Genomic DNA, 20,512 nt, shown 5'->3' on the forward strand with positions numbered 1-20,512 from the left:
AGTAAGGGAAGCCATCAACTTCTTGCTGTGTGGATGGCAATTTAAGATATGTCAACTCCAGCTATGTGATTGCGTATCTTAAGTCGACTTTCCGCTCTAGTGTAGACCAAGCCTCAGGCCCAGCTGGTCGCCATGCATGGGGTAAGGAACTAATTCCACCCACCATACTGGTCTGATTGGCCATGACTTGGGAGAGGTTGCCACCCCACTCCCCGCATTATAAATATCTCACTTGTCAGGATTATCTGGATCAATTTCATATAATTATTTCCCTGCCCCTATGGGGGTCGTGGTCCCACTTTGGTCTTCTTTCAGTGAATGGGTCAGGTTGGTGGCCTGTGTCTTACAGGTCAGGCCAGATGATCTGACTTGGTCCCCTTTGGCCTTAAGCTTTGACCCAGGAGTCCAGACTCTCACACCGTGTGCTAACTCCCTGGATCCCACTTTCTTACTCCTTCCTAGGGCAATGGGCACCACCCAGAAATTCTGCCTTCTCATCCTCCCTGGCCCCTGCTTTGACCCACTAGACTTCACTTCCCTCCAAGAGCTAGAAGTAGATCCCAGTTGTGCTGGCAACTTATGTCTCCCTTCTCTAACCCACTGGGTCCGACCACCTCTCAAAAGCTGGAAGAAGAAAACTATCTAGCAGAGCACCGGGCAAGTGTTTCCCCTTTGGGGTCCTTGTCTAGGGCTTGTGAACTCTGTAGTAGATTGTATCCACAGAATCAGCCTTGTTCAGACTGTTGGGATGTGTCTAGACTACAGGGTTTTGTCGACAAAACTAGTCTTGTGTCTACATTGCCGCCATGTTCTGTCGACATAACGTTGACAGAACTCAGCAGTTTTGTCAATGGCTGTAAACCTCATTCTACGAGGAATAACGCCTTTTGTCGACAGTTTTGTGGACAGAAGGTCTTATTGCATCTACACTGTCCTTTGTGTCTACGCTCTCATGTTGACAAAGTGGCTTGCTTTGTCGACAGAACTGGTTGTAGTCTAAACGCTCTTTGTCGACAGAAGCTTTGTCAACAGTATTTGTTGACAAAACTTCTGTTGACAAAAGCCTGTAGTCTAGATGTACCCTTGTTGACACTCTCAAAGAATTTGTATAGATTTCTGGGGCAAGGTTTCCCTTTACAAAAGCTTTGCCGACTTTTCCCCAATAAATCATGTATGCCCATGTCTGGTTATCCTCTTCTGTGCTATACTTCCACCCAGTCTGTCTGGCGCTGACATTAGAGCTACCAGTGTGACCACCCCAGTGGCCTTTGAAGAACACAGTCATCTGCTCGCAGCTCTGCTATTGTACATCAGAGCTCCTTCGGGACTCTCGGGTGATATTTCCAGTCCTGAGTGGGGAGTCTAGTGGGTTGAGAGTCAGGATTTCCAGGTACACGCTCTGGGTCTGCAAAGGGTGAAGGTTAGTTGATTAGTGGAGGAGGCAGGTGGCATCCAGGGTTTCTGGGTTCGAACTGGCTCTGGAAGGAGGGTTGCAGGGGAAGCTGGGAGCAGGACTCCTGAGTTCTAATTTCTGTTCTGGAGCCAAAGAAAACAGGCGCTGAGAACTCTGAAAAACAAGGAGGTCCATCAGTCCCTGAGAAAAGCTATTCTGAAATTGCATGCTTTCAGACACAGGCATGGAGTGTGAAAGGTCACAGTTTAGCAGATAGTTAAATACAGGTGAACTGATATTTTTACACGTGGCCATTTTGACTCATTGAATACACATGCCCTATTTGACCTTACTTCATCTTTCTTGAGTAGGCCCCCAGAGCAGGTCCCAGTCCCAGCCCCCCCACCACCACAGAGCCATGGCAGTCCCCCACCCTCTGCCACATGGTAGGTCCTAGCCTCCCCACCACATGGTCATGGCAGGCCCTGGTCCCGGCTGCCAGAGCAGGCCTCGGCTGCCCCCCACCGGTGCTTTCCACGTGGCCCTGCCAGCCAGGCAGCATAGCGGCTGCTGGAGCTGAAACCAGGGCCATGGTGAGGTTGCCCCAGTGACCTCAGCCCCAGCCATAGCACACCCAACTGCCCACTGCCCCACTCGCCCTCCTACTGCATGGTGAAGTGGGTGGAAAGGAATTCCGATATGGGGAACGCCAGTGGGAAGGGCTAATCAAAAGCAGGTGGGTGGCCAGGCAGTGTGTCTCAGCCCGGCAAGCAGGAGTCTGTGGCCCACCACCTGTCCGTGGACCAGTGGTAGAAAACTGCTGCCCTAAATTTGGGCAGCCAAAATGATGAGGGGGCTGGAGCATATGACCTATGAGGAGGGGCTGAGGGATTCCGGCTTATTTAGTCTGGGTTTTGAGAGCAGCCTGCAACTCCCTGAAGGGGGTTCCAAAGAGGCTGGAGAGAGGCTGTTCTCAGTGGGGGCAGACGGCAGAACAAGGAGCAATGGGCTTCAGTTGCAGTGGGGGAGGTCTAGGTTGGATATTAGGAAAAACTATTTCCCTAGAAGGGTGGGGAAGTGCTGGGATGGGTTCCCTAGGGAGGGGGTGGAATCTCCATCCCTAGAGGTGTTTTAAGTCCCAGATTGACAAAGCCCTGGCTGGGATGATTGAGTTGGGGCTGGTCCTGCTTTGGGCAGGGGGCTGGACTCGATGACTCCCGAGGTCTCTGCCTGCCCTGGGGTTCTAGAATTCTATGATAAATAAATGACAAAGACTTTGGGTAAATTTCACCGGGACAGCTAGGAGTATTTCTATCCCAATGGTCAGCATGGTCAACCTGAATTACCTTGGATGTGAGTTATAAGCAGGCTGGGCACATGACCGCAGTGATGGGCAACCTCGGCTAGTGAGTGGGCCACCTTGGTGGACCTATGTCCTCTAGTGAGGCTGCAAGGTTGTCATGACCAAGATGGGCTATGGGGATAGGGTATTTTTCCAGTGTGCTTGCGTACCTAGGGTCTGAGGCTGTGCTGATTGAACCGTAGCAGTGCTTGGATTGGATGCAGAGGGAGCCGAGGTTGTGGCCAATCGACACACGTCTCCCTTCACAGGCCCTGGCTTTACATGTGTGTCACTTGAGCAATGCAGACAGGAAAAACATGCACATGAAAACCAAGCTCATCAGGCAAACCTGTAGCTGGACAAAGGTAAAGAAAATGTCTCTCAGGCCATGCATAGGAGCCCAGTGGGCCACAGGGTGCCCCCAGTGATTTGGAACAACTGCAGTTTAAAGCTCTGTGGGTCCCAGTTTCAGGCACCAGTGTATTGGCTAGGACGGGGGCCATTTCAAGTGCATCATTTGAGTCCCACGTAACTGGAAAGGTCAGGAGAAGAGAGAAGAGAAAGCTTAAATCGGGCAAGTGGACTAATGGAATTAGGTGTCCAAATCCCCTAAGCATCTTTCTGCATTGCAACCTGTAGTGGGGAAGCTGCCCCCTCTGGCCAGAAGGGTCAGTGCAGGCTGGAGGAAGCCTGCACAGAGCCCTGGTCTATCAAAGAGACACTTGTAACGAGCAAAGCAGCAAAGCAGAGGCAGTTGGGTCCTGCCCAGCGAGGGTGCAGAACTGGCTCCCAGCGGAGGAGAAGCACCTGGGCTGAGCAACACTGGGTGGGAGAGCTAAAGAGGGGGGCTCTGGGCTGGTACCTCCCAGGTAAATAAGGGCCTGGAAGGTGCAAGGGGCCACAGGGAAGGGGCCCATGGAAAAGAGGGGAGAGAAGGAGGCAGGACAAGGCTGCCACTCAAGGGCATAGATCAGTGGGTGGCCTTGGGTCCCCCTTTCCCTAGCACTGCACCTAGCCCACTGAGGCGTGGCCTTTGCAGACTGTGGCTTCCCCTGAGGGGAGGGCTCAACGGGGCTGCAGTTGGCCTTGGCGGCAGCTGAGGCAAAGGGTTGCTGACACCCCGAAGGGGAGACGAGATTGGAGCAGTGGGTGCTGCTGGGGGGGGGGGGGGGAGTGTCCTGAAGAGGATGCCGTGGTCCTGGGAGTGACACAGTTTCAAAGCGTGGGGAGAGAGCAGAGGACAACGGCTGAGACACCGGCCACTAAGGGAGCCCACTGGGACTGAGCTAATAGAAAATCAGTTGAGTTCCACCTAAACTCTAATGTGAGAATTTAAGAGGGGGGTGGTTGGGGTTGGGTTTGGAAAGGCCTTGTGCTGCTCCAGGCCCACAGAGCCTCTCTCTTGTCTATTTAGTCTGCATTTTTAATGTTGCCTCCGTCTCCTTTGGGAATCCCAGCCATGGGAAGCAATGCCTGTGCTGTGGAGGGATGTTTCTCACTGTTTGCTCTTTTCCAAAACCCAGCACAACAGGCCCTTCATTCCAGCTGGACCTTCTAGACCCTAAAACTGTCATTGGCCTCTGTCCTAGGCCAGACTGCTGGGAACTCTGGAATCTGGGGCACTGAAACGGATGTATGGTCCTTAGTCAGTATTGCTCTCCAGACTTTTTGCCTAACCACAGCAAGAGAAAACCACGTTTTTTGCTTCTCCCTAATGGAAATGGTGATGAAGGCTGCATCTACATTGGTGTTTCTTAAACTTTTTAAGACTGAGGATCACCAAACAATATTTTTTTTCAATGGGGAACATCAAGGATTTTTTTGTTGAGAAAAAAAAAAGGTCGGGGGGTGGAGGAAAGGATTGGAGGGGGAAGTTATTGAGGTAAAATAGGGTCGGGGAAAGTTATTGAGGGGGAGGGGCAAAAAGGTTGCCTGCCTGTTTCAGAGCAGCCATTTTTAATTCTGTTTTTCTCCTCAACACACCTCCAACTGCCTCATGGCATACTGGTGTGCCGCGGAACACAGTTTAAGAAACATTGGTCTACATCATGTGAGTGATGATTTACAGATCCAGACCCGCACTGGTTAATTTGTATGGTTTCTCAGCTAACAAATAGTGTGACAATTCACCTTCAGACACTTGGGAGAACCTCTAGAATATATTGCATGAGCATTTTAACACCATTTTTTCAATGAAATTGGTGGGTATTGCATATTCATGTCAGTTAGGAAGCTCTTTTATGCCTGATTGACATCTATACGGAGTATATGGAGAATTGAAGCAAGAGACCTTCTCATCTAACCCATCAGAAGAATAGGGACTTCCACTGAAATCAGAAGTTCTCCCTGCACTAATTTCCTTTGAACGAGACATTCCCTTTCCTTTTTGTTTTATCTTTTGGGTCAACAGTTCTCTGGTCTCCATTATTTCCCTTTGGAATCTATTATTTTCCAGGACTTCCCATTTGGGATTGGTAACAATTCATTACCAATGATGGTTACAAGTGGTACCATTGTTTTTTGTTTCTATAAAAATAAATATTCACTTTCCTCTCTGCAATCATTTCAAATTCCCACCAGTAGAAATAAGAAGGGTGATTACATTATTTCATAGGAAGGAGGATTTACCAGCCAGGGGAGAGAGTGATATTTTTTGAAGGGATTAACAACAACATTTGCAAGTTCTGTGGCATCCAGACATGAACCGAATCTCAGTTTCCAGAGATAATTGAAGTCTGCCAATAGCAGTAGGGACTGTCTTTGAACTACATTTTCCAATCTTATCCATGAGATCTGAAGGAAGGGATGAGGTTAGAGTGCCACTGGTAATATAAAATACATGAATTTAGAAAGGAAACATGCCTATTCAGGCATCATGTCAGAAAGAATGGGATTCTTGATCGATCCAGAAGGAACATGGAAGAAAGTAGAATCTGTGACACTAAACCCCAATATTGAATATTTTACTGTGGTAGGACTAAAGCATGGATAATTTTGCAAGACAGGTCATTCAAGGTGTCACTGGAAAAGTTATGATGTGCTAAATATGATTAGCCTATTTGTATTCGTGCATTATTTTTTATCTGAATTTATGCATATGGACTAAGCGTCTTTATTTCCAATGTCCTTACACCTGGGTACCTCCCACTTGGGAAGGTGCTAGACAGTCCATTGGGAAGGGTCTTTTAATGGTAATGAGTTGTTAGGCAAAAAGATGAACTCCCACTTAGCAAGCCTTCGTCAGAATGCTCCAGGGAGCCTGTAATTAATGGGTGGTTCTACAGGGGCCTGTTTGTGTTTTTCCAAAGCCTAGTCTTGGGAACAGACTTTGAAACAAAGGATTCCCACCCTTTTCTGAAGCTATAGAAGGCAGGAAGTGAAACCAGCAGTTCTTTACTCCCTGCACAAGAGGACTCCTGGAAAGATCTGAAGAGCAAGGACGGACCTGGGGAAAGTGCTGGCCCCAGGTGAAAGGTACCCAGGGTACAGAAGCCTGAAAAACCCAAGTGACAAAGCAAATGCAACTTGTGCCTTGAGAATCTGCCAGATGCCTCGTATCACTGGGCATGGTGAGAATCTGCTCATTTCTATGGACTCAGAGCAGCCCGTTATGCTGAGTTTGTGAGGATTTTTGTTTGCTTTCTGGTAATCTGCTCAGATTCTTTATCGTTAACAGACTTGTCTGTATCAGAGGGGTAGCCGTGTTAGGGGTAGCCTCACTAGGGTTCTACAGCTCTGGTGTCATAGGCTGATAGTTATCATTATAGTAGCTTCCCTATCATTTCATCCAGAGGCTCATCATAGAGTATGCGTGTAACAACAACTGCGTGTATCCAAAGCTGTGTGGATGCTTGAGAAAGCGTAGGAGCAGGAGTGAGCCTGCAGCTTGCCAGAGGTGCCTGATGTGCGAGTGATCCCAGACTGGTGGGTGGGAGGGCTCAGTGAAACCCCAGTTCCAGGTAGCAAAGAGGAGAAACCGATCAGAAATGGGTTACAGGAAAATATGCCCAAGAAAGTGCAACATATTGCTCTCAGTGTTAGAACTCACTGGGCCAGTCTGAAAGTCCATCTACCCCAATTTGTGGTGAAATAGTTTGCTTTTGGGCCCTTACTAATACCTCATGAAAAACTGCCAACTCTCTTCATTTGTTTCCCCCCTTAGTTCTGCTTTCCATGAGACCTTGCTAATCAGCTCTCTGAGTTTACGAAAATTGCCTCCTGAAATCCATTGTCTCTGTTTTTCTGTTCTCTCTTCTACCATTCCTTAGAGTCATGAACTCTATGAATTCATGACCATTTTCACCCAAGCTGCCTTCCACTTTCAAATTTTCAACCAGCTCCACCCCATTCGTTAAAATCAAATCTAGAACAGCTTCTCCCCCAGTAGCTTTTTCAACCTTCTGAAATAAAGAATTGTCTCCAATACAGTCCAAGAACTTATTGGATGGTCTGTGCCCCACTGTGTTAGCTTCCCAACAATGTCTGGATAGTTGAAATCCCCCATCACCACCAAATCCTGCACTTTGGATGATTTTGTTAGTTGTTTAAAAAAAGCCTCATGCGCCTCTTCTACCTGGGTAGGTGGCCTGTAATAGACCCCTAGCATGACATCACCCTTATTTTTACCTAACCCAGAGACTTTCAACACATCTGCTCCCCACATCCATCTCCACCTCAGTCCAAGTGTGTACATTTTGAATGTATAAGGCACCACCTCCTCGCTTTTGGCCCCACCTATCCTTCCTGAACAAGCTGCACCCTTCTATGCCAATATTCCAAATGCGTGTATTATCCCACCAAGCCTCTGTGATACCAACAATGTCGTCGTTGTGTTTATTTATTAGCATTTCTAGTTCTTGCTGCTTATTACATAGGCTTCTTGCATTTGTACATAGGCATCTAAGCTACGTCTTTGTCCTTGCCTCCCAGTTCTGCCTTGTCCCTCCTTTTTCTCCACTCTTATAGCCCATGATCCCTCCCATTCCCAACTCATCTCCCAGGCCTCCGTGTTCTTCACTTACCTGTGAGCTTTGGTCACCTGCACCTTAGTAACTAAATATTTTCATTAGTGGTAGCAAAGAATAAAATATCTAAATCTCAACTTACTATTTTGTGTACAATTGGTAATAAATATAATTTATTTTTTGCATTATGTGTGTGTGTGAATTTAAGGGAGGAATAGATGCCATAGGAAATTAATTTTTTTTTTGTATTAAATCTTGATTGTCCTTCTGAGGGGACCTTAGGGATAATCACTATCTATCGAACTGTAGAATGTCTTCTTGAGCCCAGTAGAGCGATGGGGGGAAGGGTTAGGAGCCTAATCCCATTTGCAAAAGGGTAGTCAGTGGTTTGGGAGCCTAATCCCACTCGCAATACAAATTTAATATCAGACCGTCAAATGGATTTAGGTGCCTAAATGTGCTGCTCAACCTAGGCCATTTAATTTCAGCCTTGATGTCCAGGGAGGGACTGTGATGCAGTTTCTCTGAGAACCCCCCGTGATGCTGAGTGGCTCCGATGGGGTTTGGGATCCTGGCCGGGCCCAGAGAAGCTGACCCCACCATGGAAGGAAGAGCAAGTGAGCATTGCCCAGGAAGAGCAGCTGGTCGAATAGCCTAAACGTTTCCTAAAGGGAAAGAAACCCAGCGTGAGTGTGAGATGTGATACAGGGCGGTGGGGGTGGGGGTGGGGGTGGGTCAGAGATTTTGACGTCCGGTGACTGTCTCTGTCTCATTTCTATCACCTCCAGGGTCCTTTGATGCATCCGGCCAACAGCACCGCCACAGTGACCCAGTTCCTGCTGCTGGGTTTCCCCTCCCTGGGCCGGCAGAGCCGGGAGCTCCTCTTTGCTCTGCTCTCCTTGGCGTATGCTGCCACAGTGGTGGGGAACTTCTGCATCGTGTGGGCCGTGCTGCGGGACCCCCGCCTCCAGCGTCTGCCCATGTACATCCTGCTGGGGAACTTCTCCTGGCTGGAGATCTGCTACGTCACATCCACTGCACCACAAATGCTCTGCGACCTGCTGTCCCCTGGTCTCCCCATCTCCTTCCACGCCTGCTTCCTGCAGTTCTACTTCTTCTTCTCCCTGGGAACCACCGAGTGTTTCTTACTCGCAGCCATGGCTCTGGACCGGTACCTGGCCATCTGCCAGCCTCTGCGCTACCCCGTCCTCATGTCCCCCCAGCTCTGCTGGACCTTGGTCGCCTCCTGCTGGTTCTTTGGCTTCCTGTGGTTCATAGCGCCCATTGTCCTCATCTCCCGGCTCTCCTTCTGCAGCCCCTACACCCTGGACCATTTTGTCTGTGACCCGGCCCCATTGCTGGCTGCCTCCTGCTCCCCAGCTCACTGGGCTGGTCAGATCTGCTCCACTGCAAGCTCCCTTATGATCTTCAGCACTGTCTCCTTCATCCTGGCCTCCTACGGGCTCATCATCACAGCAGTACTAAGGCTGCCTGCAGGGGCTGGGCGGCACAAGGCCTTTTCCACCTGCACCTCCCACCTGGCCATCGTGAGCCTGTTCTTTGGCTCCGTCATGGTCAATTACTCCATCCCGACAGCCTCTGGGACCAGCGGGAAGGTGGTGACGCTGTTCTATGCAGTTGGGACCCCGCTGCTCAACCCGCTGATCTACAGCCTGAGGAACAAAGAGATGAAAGGGGCTCTGAGGAGGACCCTGCTGGGGGGGCCATAGTAGGCTCTGAAGGGACCCCCATAGGTTGGGACTGATGGGGAAGAAGGGGCCATGGGTTTGGGCCCTACTGCTCCAGGTGGTTCTGGCTGCAGGGGGAGCACACACGGCATTTTGCGTGATCTGTGATATGATCATTTACTGATGCTTCGGCCACGGTGGAGTTGAGGGGCCAAAGTTGCATGGGCTCATGAGCCCCTGCTGGAGGCCATGAGCACTGCTCCATGTCCGTGTTTGCAGAGGATAGGATAATAAAACCCAATGTGTGCACACAAAGGCTGAGTCCGATCTCCACCCGTATTGTGCAGCTGAGTTTCATTATTGTTCCCTAGAGATCTGATCCAGGGGACAACTTCCCATTCTCCTTTTCTCTGTCGTCAATTAGGAGCAACCTAACGATGTCTTGGGAGTGAGAGCTGGGACCCAAATCGCGGCAATATCATGTTTGTATGGAATGAGCCACACTCTTCTCCTACAGCCTGAATAGAACCAATTGCCCTGCATCCAGCTCACAAGACCTTATCCCTCTTCCGTAGCAATGCTAGAAATGAGAAGGTCTCTAACTCTCTGGAACCACCCCCCCAAATGCTGTTATTGGGGAAAACAATTAGGTTTAGGGGAGAAATATGATCTATTTTTGTTCTGTAGAAGAGGTTGCTTGGATTGTTGAGTTTTTCCTCTGCAAAATCAGAAGCGATCACTGCTGGAGATGGGACATGTGATGAGGTGGGCCAGGGCTCTGAGGTGACACCCCGCACTCTGGCTCAGATCTTTGGCTGGCTGGTTCCTACTTACACTCTCAAGTCACGTCTACATTACGCAGAATATCAACACCGCTGCGCTCCATCTTCGGGGATTCGGTTTAGCGGGTCTAGTGAAATCCTGCTCCTCAGGAGTAGTAAGGGAAGCCATCAACTTCTTGCTGTGTGGATGGCAATTTAAGATATGTCAACTCCAGCTATGTGATTGCGTATCTTAAGTCGACTTTCCGCTCTAGTGTAGACCAAGCCTCAGGCCCAGCTGGTCGCCATGCATGGGGTAAGGAACTAATTCCACCCACCATGCTGGTCTGATTGGCCATGACTTGGGAGAAGTTGCCACCCCACTCCCCGCATTATAAATATCTCACTTGTCAGGATTATCTGGATCAATTTCATATAATTATTTCCCTGCCCCTATGGGGGTCGTGGTCCCACTTTGGTCTTCTTTCAGTGAATGGGTCAGGTTGGTGGCCTGTGTCTTACAGGTCAGGCCAGATGATCTGACTTGGTCCCCTTTGGCCTTAAGCTTTGACTCAGGAGTCCAGACTCTCACACCGTGTGCTAACTCCCTGGATCCCACTTTCTTACTCCTTCCTAGGGCAATGGGCACCACCCAGAAATTCTGCCTTCTCATCCTCCCTGGCCCCTGCTTTGACCCACTAGACTTCACTTCCCTCCAAGAGCTAGAAGTAGATCCCAGTTGTGCTGGCAACTTATGTCTCCCTTCTCTAACCCACTGGGTCCGACCACCTCTCAAAAGCTGGAAGAAGAAAACTATCTAGCAGAGCACCGGGCAAGTGTTTCCCCTTTGGGGTCCTTGTCTAGGGCTTGTGAACTCTGTAGTAGATTGTATCCACAGAATCAGCCTTGTTCAGACTGTTGGGATGTGTCTAGACTACAGGGTTTTGTCGACAAAACTAGACTTGTGTCTACATTGCCGCCATGTTCTGTCGACATAACGTTGACAGAACTCAGCAGTTTTGTCAATGGCTGTAAACCTCATTCTACGAGGAATAACGCCTTTTGTCGACAGTTTTGTGGACAGAAGGTCTTATTGCATCTACACTGTCCTTTGTGTCTACGCTCTCATGTTGACAAAGTGGCTTGCTTTGTCGACAGAACTGGTTGTAGTCTAAACGCTCTTTGTCGACAGAAGCTTTGTCAACAGTATTTGTTGACAAAACTTCTGTTGACAAAAGCCTGTAGTCTAGATGTACCCTTGTTGACACTCTCAAAGAATTTGTATAGATTTCTGGGGCAAGGTTTCCCTTTACAAAAGCTGTGCCGACTTTTCCCCAATAAATCATGTATGCCCATGTCTGGTTATCCTCTTCTGTGCTATACTTCCACCCAGTCTGTCTGGCGCTGACATTAGAGCTACCAGTGTGACCACCCCTGTGGCCTTTGAAGAACACAGTCATCTGCTCGCAGCTCTGCTATTGTACATCAGAGCTCCTTCGGGACTCTCGGGTGATATTTCCAGTCCTGAGTGGGGAGTCTAGTGGGTTGAGAGTCAGGATTTCCAGGTACACGCTCTGGGTCTGCAAAGGGTGAAGGTTAGTTGATTAGTGGAGGAGGCAGGTGGCATCCAGGGTTTCTGGGTTCGAACTGGCTCTGGAAGGAGGGTTGCAGGGGAAGCTGGGAGCAGGACTCCTGAGTTCTAATTTCTGTTCTGGAGCCAAAGAAAACAGGCGCTGAGAACTCTGAAAAACAAGGAGGTCCATCAGTCCCTGAGAAAAGCTATTCTGAAATTGGTTGCTTTCAGACACAGGCATGGAGTGTGAAAGGTCACAGTTTAGCAGATAAATACAGGTGAACTGATATTTTTACACGTGGCCATTTTGACTCATTGAATACACATGCCCTATTTGACCTTACTTCATCTTTCTTGAGTTGGCCCCCAGAGCAGGTCCCAGTCCCAGCCCCCCACCACCACGTGGCCATCAGGCCCCCACCACCACAGAGCCACGGCAGTCCCCCGCCCCCTGCCACATGGTAGGTCCTAGCCTCCCCACCACATGGTCATGGCAAGCCCTGGTCCTGGCTGCCAGAGCAGGCCTTGGCTGCCCCCCACCAGTGCTTTCCACGTGGCCCTGCCAGCCAGGCAGCATAGCGGCTGCTGGAGCTGAAACCAGGGCCATGGTGAGGTTGCCCCAGTGACCTCAGCCCCAGCCACCGCACACCCAACTGCCCACTGCCCCACTCGCCCTCCTACTGCATGGTGAAGTGGGTGGAAAGGAATTCCGATATGGGGAACGCCAGTGGGAAGGGCTAATCAAAAGTGGGTGGGTGCCCAGGCAGTTTTCTCAGCCCGGCAGGCAGGGGTCTGTGGCCCACCACCTGTCCGTGGACCAGTGGTAGAAAACTGCTGCCCTAAATGTGGGCAGCCAAAATGATGAGGGGGCTGGAGCATATGACCTATGAGGAGGGGCTGAGGGATTCCGGCTTATTTAGTCTGGGTTTTGAGAGCAGCCTGCAACTCCCTGAAGAGGGTTCCGAAGAGGCTGGAGAGAGGCTGTTCTCAGTGGAGGCAGATGGCAGAACGAGAAGCAATGGGCTCAAGTTACAGTGGGGGAGGTCTAGGTGGGATATTAGGAAAAACTATTTCCCTAGAAGGGTGGGGAAGCACTGGAATGGGTTCCCTAGGGAGAGGGTGGAATCTCCATCCCTAGAGGTGTTTTAAGTCCCAGATTGACAAAGCCCTGGCTGGGATGATTGAGTTGGGGCTGGTCCTGCTTTGGGCAGGGGGCTGGACTCGATGACTCCTGAGGTCTCTGCCTGCCCTGGGGTTCTAGAATTCTATGATAAATAAATGACAAAGACTTTGGGTAAATTTCACCGGGACAGCTAGGAGTATTTCTATCCCAATGGTCAGCATGGTCAACCTGAATTACCTTGGATGTGAGTTATAAGCAGGCTGGGCACACGACCGCAGTGATGGGCAACCTCGGCTAGTGAGTGGGCCACCTTGGTGGACCTATGTCCTCTAGTGAGGCTGCAAGGTTGTCATGACCAAGATGGGCTATGGGGATAGGGTATTTTTCCAGTGTGCTTGCGTACCTAGGGTCTGAGGCTGTGCTGATTGAACCGTAGCAGTGCTTGGATTGGATGCAGAGGGAGCTGAGGTTGTGGCCAATCGACACACGTCTCCCTTCACAGGCCCTGGTTTTACATGTGTGTCACTTGAGCAATGCAGACAGGAAAAACATGCACATGAAAACCAAGCTCATCAGGCAAACCTGTAGCTGGACAAAGGTAAAGAAAATGTCTCTCAGGCCATGCATAGGAGCCCAGTGGGCCACAGGGTGCCCCCAGTGATTTGGAACAACTGCAGTTTAGAGCTCTGTGGGTCCCAGTTTCAGGCACCAGTGTATTGGCTAGGACGGGGGCCATTTCAAGTGCATCATTTGAGTCCCACGAAACTGGAAAGGTCAGGAGAAGAGAGAAGAGAAAGCTTAAATCGGGCAAGCGGACTAATGGAATTAGGTGTCCAAATCCCCTAAGCATCTTTCTGCATTGCAACCTGTAGTGGGGAAGCTGCCCCCCTCTGGCCAGAAGGGTCAGTGCAGGCTGGAGGAAGCCTGCACAGAGCCCTGGTCTATCAAAGAGACATTTGTAACGAGCAAAGCAGCAAAGCAGAGGCAGTTGGGTCCTGCCCAGCGAGGGTGCAAAACTGGCTCCCAGCGGAGGAGAAGCACCTGGGCTGAGCAACACTGGGTGGGAGAGCTAAAGAGGGGGGCTCTGGGCTGGTACCTCCCAGGTAAATAAGGGCCTGGAAGGTGCAAGGGGCCACAGGGAAGGAGCCCATGGAAAGGAGGGGAGAGAAGGAGGCAGGACAAGGCTGCCACTCAAGGGTCCCTGGGTCCTGACATAGATCAGTGGGTGGCCTTGGGTCCCCCTTTCCCTAGCATTGCACCTAGCCCACTGAGGCGTGGCCTTTGCAGACTGTGGCTTCCCCTGAGGGGAGGGCTCAACGGGGCTGCAGTTGGCCTTGGCGGCAGCTGAGGCGATAGGGCTGCTGACACCCCGAAGGGGAGACGAGATTGGAGCAGTGGGCGCTGCTGGGAGTGTCCTGAAGAGGATGCCGTGGTCCTGGGAGTGACAAAGGTTCAAAGCGTGGGGAGAGAGCAGAGCGACAACGGCTGAGACACCGGCCACTAAGGGAGCCCACTGGGACTGAGCTAACAGAAAATCAGTTGAGTTCCACCTAAACTCTAATGTGAGAATTTAAGAGGGGGGTGGTTGGGGTTGGGTTTGGAAAGGCCTTGTGCTGCTCCAGGCCCACAGAGCATTTCTCTCTTGTCTATTTAGTCTGCATTTATAATGTTGCCTCCGTCACCTTTGGGAATCCCAGCCATGGGCAGCAATGCCTGTGCAGTGGAGGGATGTTTCTCACTGTTTGCTCTTTTCCAAAACCCAGCACAACAGGCCCTTCATTCCAGCTGGACCTTCTAGACCCTAAAACTGTCATTGGCCTCTGTCCTAGGCCGACTGCTGGGAACTCTGGAATCTGGGGCACTGAAACGGATGTATGGTCCTTAGTCAGTGTTGCTCTCCAGACTTTTTGCCTAACCACAGCAAGAGAAAACCACGTTTTTTGCTTCTCCCTAACGGAAATGGTGATGAAGGCTGCGTCTACATCGGTGTTTCTTAAACTTTTTAAGACTGAGGATCACCAAACAATATTTTTTTTTTCAATGGGGAACATCAAGGATTTTTTTGTTGAGAAAAAAAAAAGGTCGGGGGTGGAGGAAAGGATTGGAGGGGGAAGTTATTGAGGAAAAATAGGGTCGGGGGAAGTTATTGAGGCAGGACAAGGCTGCCTCTCAAGGGCATAGATCAGTGGGTGGCCTTGGGTCCCCCTTTCCCCTAGCATTGCACCTAGCCCACTGAGGCGTGGCCTTTGCAGACTGTGGCTTCCCCTGAGGGGAGTGCTCAACGGGGCTGCAGTTGGCCTTGGCGGCAGCTGAGGCAAAGGGTTGCTGACACCCCGAAGGGGAGACGAGATTGGAGCAGTGGGCGCTGCTGGGGGGGGGGAGTGTCCTGAAGAGGATGCCGTGGTCCTGGGAGTGACACAGGTTCAAAGCGTGGGGAGAGAGCAGAGCGACAACAGCTGAGACACCGGCCACTAAGGGAGCCCACTGGGACTGAGCTAACAGAAAATCAGTTGAGTTCCACCTAAACTCTAATGTGAGAATTTAAGAGGGGGGTGGTTGGGGTTGGGTTTGGAAAGGCCTTGTGCTGCTCCAGGCCCACAGAGCCACAGAGGAAAGGATTGGAGGGGGAAGTTATTGAGGAAAAATAGGGTCGGGGAAAGTTATTGAGGGGGAGGGGCAAAAAGGTTGCCTGCCTGTTTCAGAGCAGCCATTTTTAATTCTGTTTTTCTCCGCGACACACCTCCGACTGCCTCATGGCATACCGGTGTGCCGCGGAACACAGTTTAAGAAACATTGGTCTACATCATGTGAGTGATGATTTACAGATCCAGACCTTCACTGGTTAATTCGTATGGTTTCTCAGCTAACAAATAGTGTGACAATTCACCTTCAGACACTTGGGAGAACCTCTAGAATATATTGCATGAGCATTTTAACACCATTTTTTCAATGAAATTGGTGGGTATTGCATATTCATGTCTGTTAGGAAGGTCTTTTATGCCTGATTGACATCTATACGGAGTATATGGAGAATTGAAGCAAGAGACCTTCTCATCTAACCCGTCAGAAGAATAGGGACTTCCACTGAAATCAGAAGTTCTCCCTGCACTAATTTCCTTTGAATGAGACATTCCCTTTCCTTTTTGTTTTATCTTTTGGGTCAACAGTTCTCTGGTCTCCATTATTTTCCTTTGGAATCTATTATTTTCCAGGACTTCCCATTTGGGATTGGTAACAATTCATTACCAATGATGGTTACAAGTGGTACCATTGTTTTTTGTTTCTATAAAAATAAATATTCACTTTCCTCTCTGCAACCGTTTCAAATTCCCACCAGTAGAAATAAGAAGGGTGATTACATTATTTCATAGGAAGGAGGATTTACCAGCCAGGGGAGAGAGTGATATTTTTTGAAGGGATTAACAACAACATTTGCAAGTTCTGTGGCATCCAGACATGAACCGAATCTCAGTTTCCAGAGATAATTGAAGTCTGTCAATATCAGTAGGGACTGTCTTTGAACTACATTTTCCAATCTTATCCATGAGATCTGAAGGAAGGGATGAGGTTAGAGTGCCACTGGTAATATAAAATACATGAATTTAGAAAGGAAACATGCCTATTCAGGCATCATGTCAGAAAGAATGGGATTCTTGATCGATCCAGAAGGAACATGGAAGAAAGTAGAATCTGTGACACTAAACCCCAATATTGAATATTTTACTGTGGTAGGACTAAAGCATGGATAATTTTGCAAGACAGGTCATTCAAGGTGTCACTGGAAAAGTTATGATGTGCTAAATATGATTAGCCTATTTGTATTCGTGCATTATTTTTTATCTGAATTTATGCATATGGACTAAGCGTCTTTATTTCCAATGTCCTTACACCTGGGTACCTCCCACTTGGGAAGGTGCTAGACAGTCCATTGGGAAGGGTCTTTTAATGGTAATGAGTTGTTAGGCAAAAAGATGAACTCCCACTTAGCAAGCCTTCGTCAGAATGCTCCAGGGAGTCTGTAATTAACGGGTGGTTCTACAGGGGCCTGTTTGTGTTTTTCCAAAGCCTAGTCTTGGGAACAGACTTTGAAACAAAGGATTCCCACCCTTTTCTGAAGCTATTGAAGGCAGGAAGTGAAACCAGCAGTTCTTCACTCCCTGCACAAGAGGACTCCTGGAAAGATCTGAAGAGCAAGGACGGACCTGGGGAAAGTGCTGGCCCCAGGTGAAAGGTACCCAGGGTACGGAAGCCTGAAAAACCCAAGTGACAAAGCAAATGCAACTTGTGCCTTGAGAATCTGCCAGATGCCTCGTATCACTGGGCATGGTGAGAATCTGCTCATTTCTATGGACTCAGAGCAGCCTGTTATGCTGAGTTTGTGAGGATTTTTGTTTGCTTTCTGGTAATCTGCTCAGATTCTTTATCGTTAACAGACTTGTCTGTATCAGAGGGGTAGCCATGTTAGGGGTAGCCTCACTAGGGTTCTACAGCTCTGGTGTCATAGGCTGATAGTTATCATTATAGTAGTTTCCCTATCATTTCATCCAGAGGCTCATCATAGAGTATGCGTGTAACAACAACTGCGTGTATCCAAAGCTGTGTGGATGCTTGAGAAAGCGTAGGAGCAGGAGTGAGCCTGCAGCTTGCCAGAGGTGCCTGATGTGCGAGTGATCCCAGACTGATGGGTGGGAGGGCTCAGTGAAACCCCAGTTCCAGGAGCAAAGAGGAGAAACCGATCAGAAATGGGTTACAGGAAAACATGCCCAAGAAAGTGCAACATATTGCTCTCAGTGTTAGAACTCACTGGGCCAGTCTGAAAGTCCATCTACCCCAATTTGTGGTGAAATAGTTTGCTTTTGGGCCCTTAATAATGCCTCATGAAAAACTGCCAACTCTCTTCAGTTGTTTTCCCCCTTAGTTCTGCTTTCCATGAGACCTTGCTAATCAGCTCTCTGAGTTTACGAAAATTGCCTCCTGAAATCCATTGTCTCTGTTTTTCTGTTCTCTCTTCTACCATTCCTTAGAGTCATGAACTCTATGAATTCATGACCACTTTCACCCAAGCTGCCTTCCACTTTCAAATTCTCAACCAGCTCCACCCCATTCGTTAAAATCAAATCTAGAACAGCTTCTCCCCCACTAGCTTTTTCAACCTTCTGAAATAAAGAATTGTCTCCAATACAGTCCAAGAACTTATTGGATGGTCTGTGCCCCACTGTGTTAGCTTCCCAACAATGTCTGGATAGTTGAAATCCCCCATCACCACCAAATCCTGCACTTTGGATTATTTTGTTAGTTGTTTAAAAAAAGCCTCATGCGCCTCTTCTACCTGGGTAGGTGGCCTGTAATAGACCCCTAGCATGACATCACCCTTATTTTTACCTAACCCAGAGACTTTCAACACATCTGCTCCCCACATCCATCTCCACCTCAGTCCAAGTGTGTCTATTTTGAATGTATAAGGCACCACCTCCTCGCTTTTGGCCCCACCTATCCTTCCTGAACAAGCTGCTCCCTTCTATGCCAATATTCCAAATGCGTGTATTATCCCACCAAGCCTCTGTGATACCAACAATGTCGTCGTTGTGTTTATTTATTAGCATTTCTAGTTCTTGCTGCTTATTACATAGGCTTCTTGCATTTGTACATAGGCATCTAAGCTACGTCTTTGTCCTTGCCTCCCAGTTCTGCCTTGTCCCTCCTTTTTCTCCACTCTTATAGCCCATGTTCCCTCCCATTCCCAACTCATCTCCCAGGCCTCCGTGTTCTTCACTTACCTGTGAGCTTTGGTCACCTGCACCTTAGTAACTAAATATTTTCATTAGTGGTAGCAAAGAATAAAATATCTAAATCTTAACTTACTATTTTGTGTACAATTGGTAATAAATATAATGTATTTTTTGCATTATGTGTGTGTGTGAATTTAAGGGAGGAATAGATGCCATAGGAAATTAATTTATTTTTTTGTATTAAATCTTGATTGTCCTTCTGAGGGGACCTTAGGGATAATCACTATCTATCGAACTGTAGAATGTCTTCTTGAGCCCAGTAGAGCGATGGGGGGAAGGGTTAGGAGCCTAATCCCATTTGCAAAAGGGTAGTCAGTGGTTTGGGAGCCTAATCCCACTCGCAATACAAATTTAATATCAGACCGTCAAATGGATTTAGGTGCCTAAATGTGCTGCTCAACCTAGGCCATTTAATTTCAGCCTTGATGTCCAGGGAGGGACTGTGATGCAGTTTCTCTGAGAACCCCCCGTGATGCTGAGTGGCTCCGATGGGGTTTGGGATCCTGGCCGGGCCCAGAGAAGCTGACCCCACCATGGAAGGAAGAGCAAGTGAGCATTGCCCAGGAAGAGCAGCTGGTCGAATAGCCTAAACGTTTCCTAAAGGGAAAGAAACCCAGCGTGAGTGTGAGATGTGATACAGGGCGGTGGGGGTGGGGGTGGGGGTGGGTCAGAGATTTTGACGTCCGGTGACTGTCTCTGTCTCATTTCTATCACCTCCAGGGTCCTTTGATGCATCCGGCCAACAGCACCGCCACAGTGACCCAGTTCCTGCTGCTGGGTTTCCCCTCCCTGGGCCGGCAGAGCCGGGAGCTCCTCTTTGCTCTGCTCTCCTTGGCGTATGCTGCCACAGTGGTGGGGAACTTCTGCATCGTGTGGGCCGTGCTGCGGGACCCCCGCCTCCAGCGTCTGCCCATGTACATCCTGCTGGGGAACTTCTCCTGGCTGGAGATCTGCTACGTCACATCCACTGCACCACAAATGCTCTGCAACCTGCTGTCCCCTGGTCTCCCCATCTCCTTCCATGCCTGCTTCCTGCAGTTCTACTTCTTCTTCTCCCTGGGAGCCACCGAGTGTTTCTTCCTCGCAGCCATGGCTCTGGACCGGTACCTGGCCATCTGCCAGCCTCTGCGCTACCCCGTCCTCATGTCCCACCAGCTCTGCTGGACCTTGGTCGCCTCCTGCTGGCTCTTTGGCTTCCTGTGGTTCATAGCGCCTATCAGCCTCATGTCCCGGCTCTCCTTCTGCAGCCCCTACACCCTGGACCATTTTGTCTGTGACCCAGCCCCGTTGCTGGCTGCCTCCTGCTCCCCAGCTCACTGGGCTGGTCAGATCTGCTCCACTGCAAGCTCCCTTAAGATCTTGAGCACTGTCTCCTTCATCCTGGCCTCCTACGGGCTCATCATCACAGCAGTACTAAGGCTGCCTGCAGGGGCTGGGCGGCACAAGGCCTTTTCCACCTGCACCTCCCACCTGGCCATCGTGAGCCTGTTCTTTGGCTCCGTCATGGTCAATTACTCCATCCCGACAACCTCTGGGACCATCGGGAAGGTTGTGACGCTGTTCTATGCAGTGGGGACCCCGCTGCTCAACCCGCTGATCTACAGCCTGAGGAACAAAGAGATGAAAGGGGCTCTGAGGAGGACCCTGCTGGGGGGGCCATAGTAGGCTCTGCAGGGACCCCCATAGGTTGGGACTGATGGGGAAGAAGGGGCCATGGGTTTGGGCCCTACTGCTCCAGGTGGTTCTGGCTGCAGGGGGAGCACACACGGCATTTTGCGTGATCTGTGATATGATCATTTACTGATGCTTCGGCCACGGTGGAGTTGAGGGGCCAAAGTTGCATGGGCTCATGAGCCCCTGCTGGAGGCCATGAGCACTG

At 49.7% G+C, this 20,512-nt stretch overlaps 2 protein-coding genes across 2 annotated transcripts; both read left to right on the plus strand.

Annotated features, from left to right (window-relative positions):
* The first annotated feature begins 8,496 nt into the window (after positions 1-8,496).
* Positions 8,497-9,429, plus strand: LOC142821275 (olfactory receptor 11G2-like). Its single transcript, XM_075912118.1, has one exon. It carries the CDS (start codon positions 8,497-8,499, stop codon positions 9,427-9,429), a length of 933 nt encoding a protein of 310 aa, XP_075768233.1.
* A 9,933-nt stretch (positions 9,430-19,362) lies between these two features.
* Positions 19,363-20,295, plus strand: LOC142821276 (olfactory receptor 11G2-like). Its single transcript, XM_075912119.1, has one exon. It carries the CDS (start codon positions 19,363-19,365, stop codon positions 20,293-20,295), a length of 933 nt encoding a protein of 310 aa, XP_075768234.1.
* The last annotated feature ends 217 nt before the right edge of the window (positions 20,296-20,512 follow it).

Source organism: Pelodiscus sinensis, chromosome 30 (assembly GCF_049634645.1).
Source record: "Pelodiscus sinensis isolate JC-2024 chromosome 30, ASM4963464v1, whole genome shotgun sequence".
Classification (NCBI taxonomy): domain Eukaryota; kingdom Metazoa; phylum Chordata; order Testudines; family Trionychidae; genus Pelodiscus; species Pelodiscus sinensis.

Coding starts and splice junctions, on each gene's coding strand:
- LOC142821275 (XM_075912118.1), top strand. CDS start 8,497: ATGCATCCGGCCAACAGCACCGCCACAGTGACCCAGTTCCTGCTGCTG.
- LOC142821276 (XM_075912119.1), top strand. CDS start 19,363: ATGCATCCGGCCAACAGCACCGCCACAGTGACCCAGTTCCTGCTGCTG.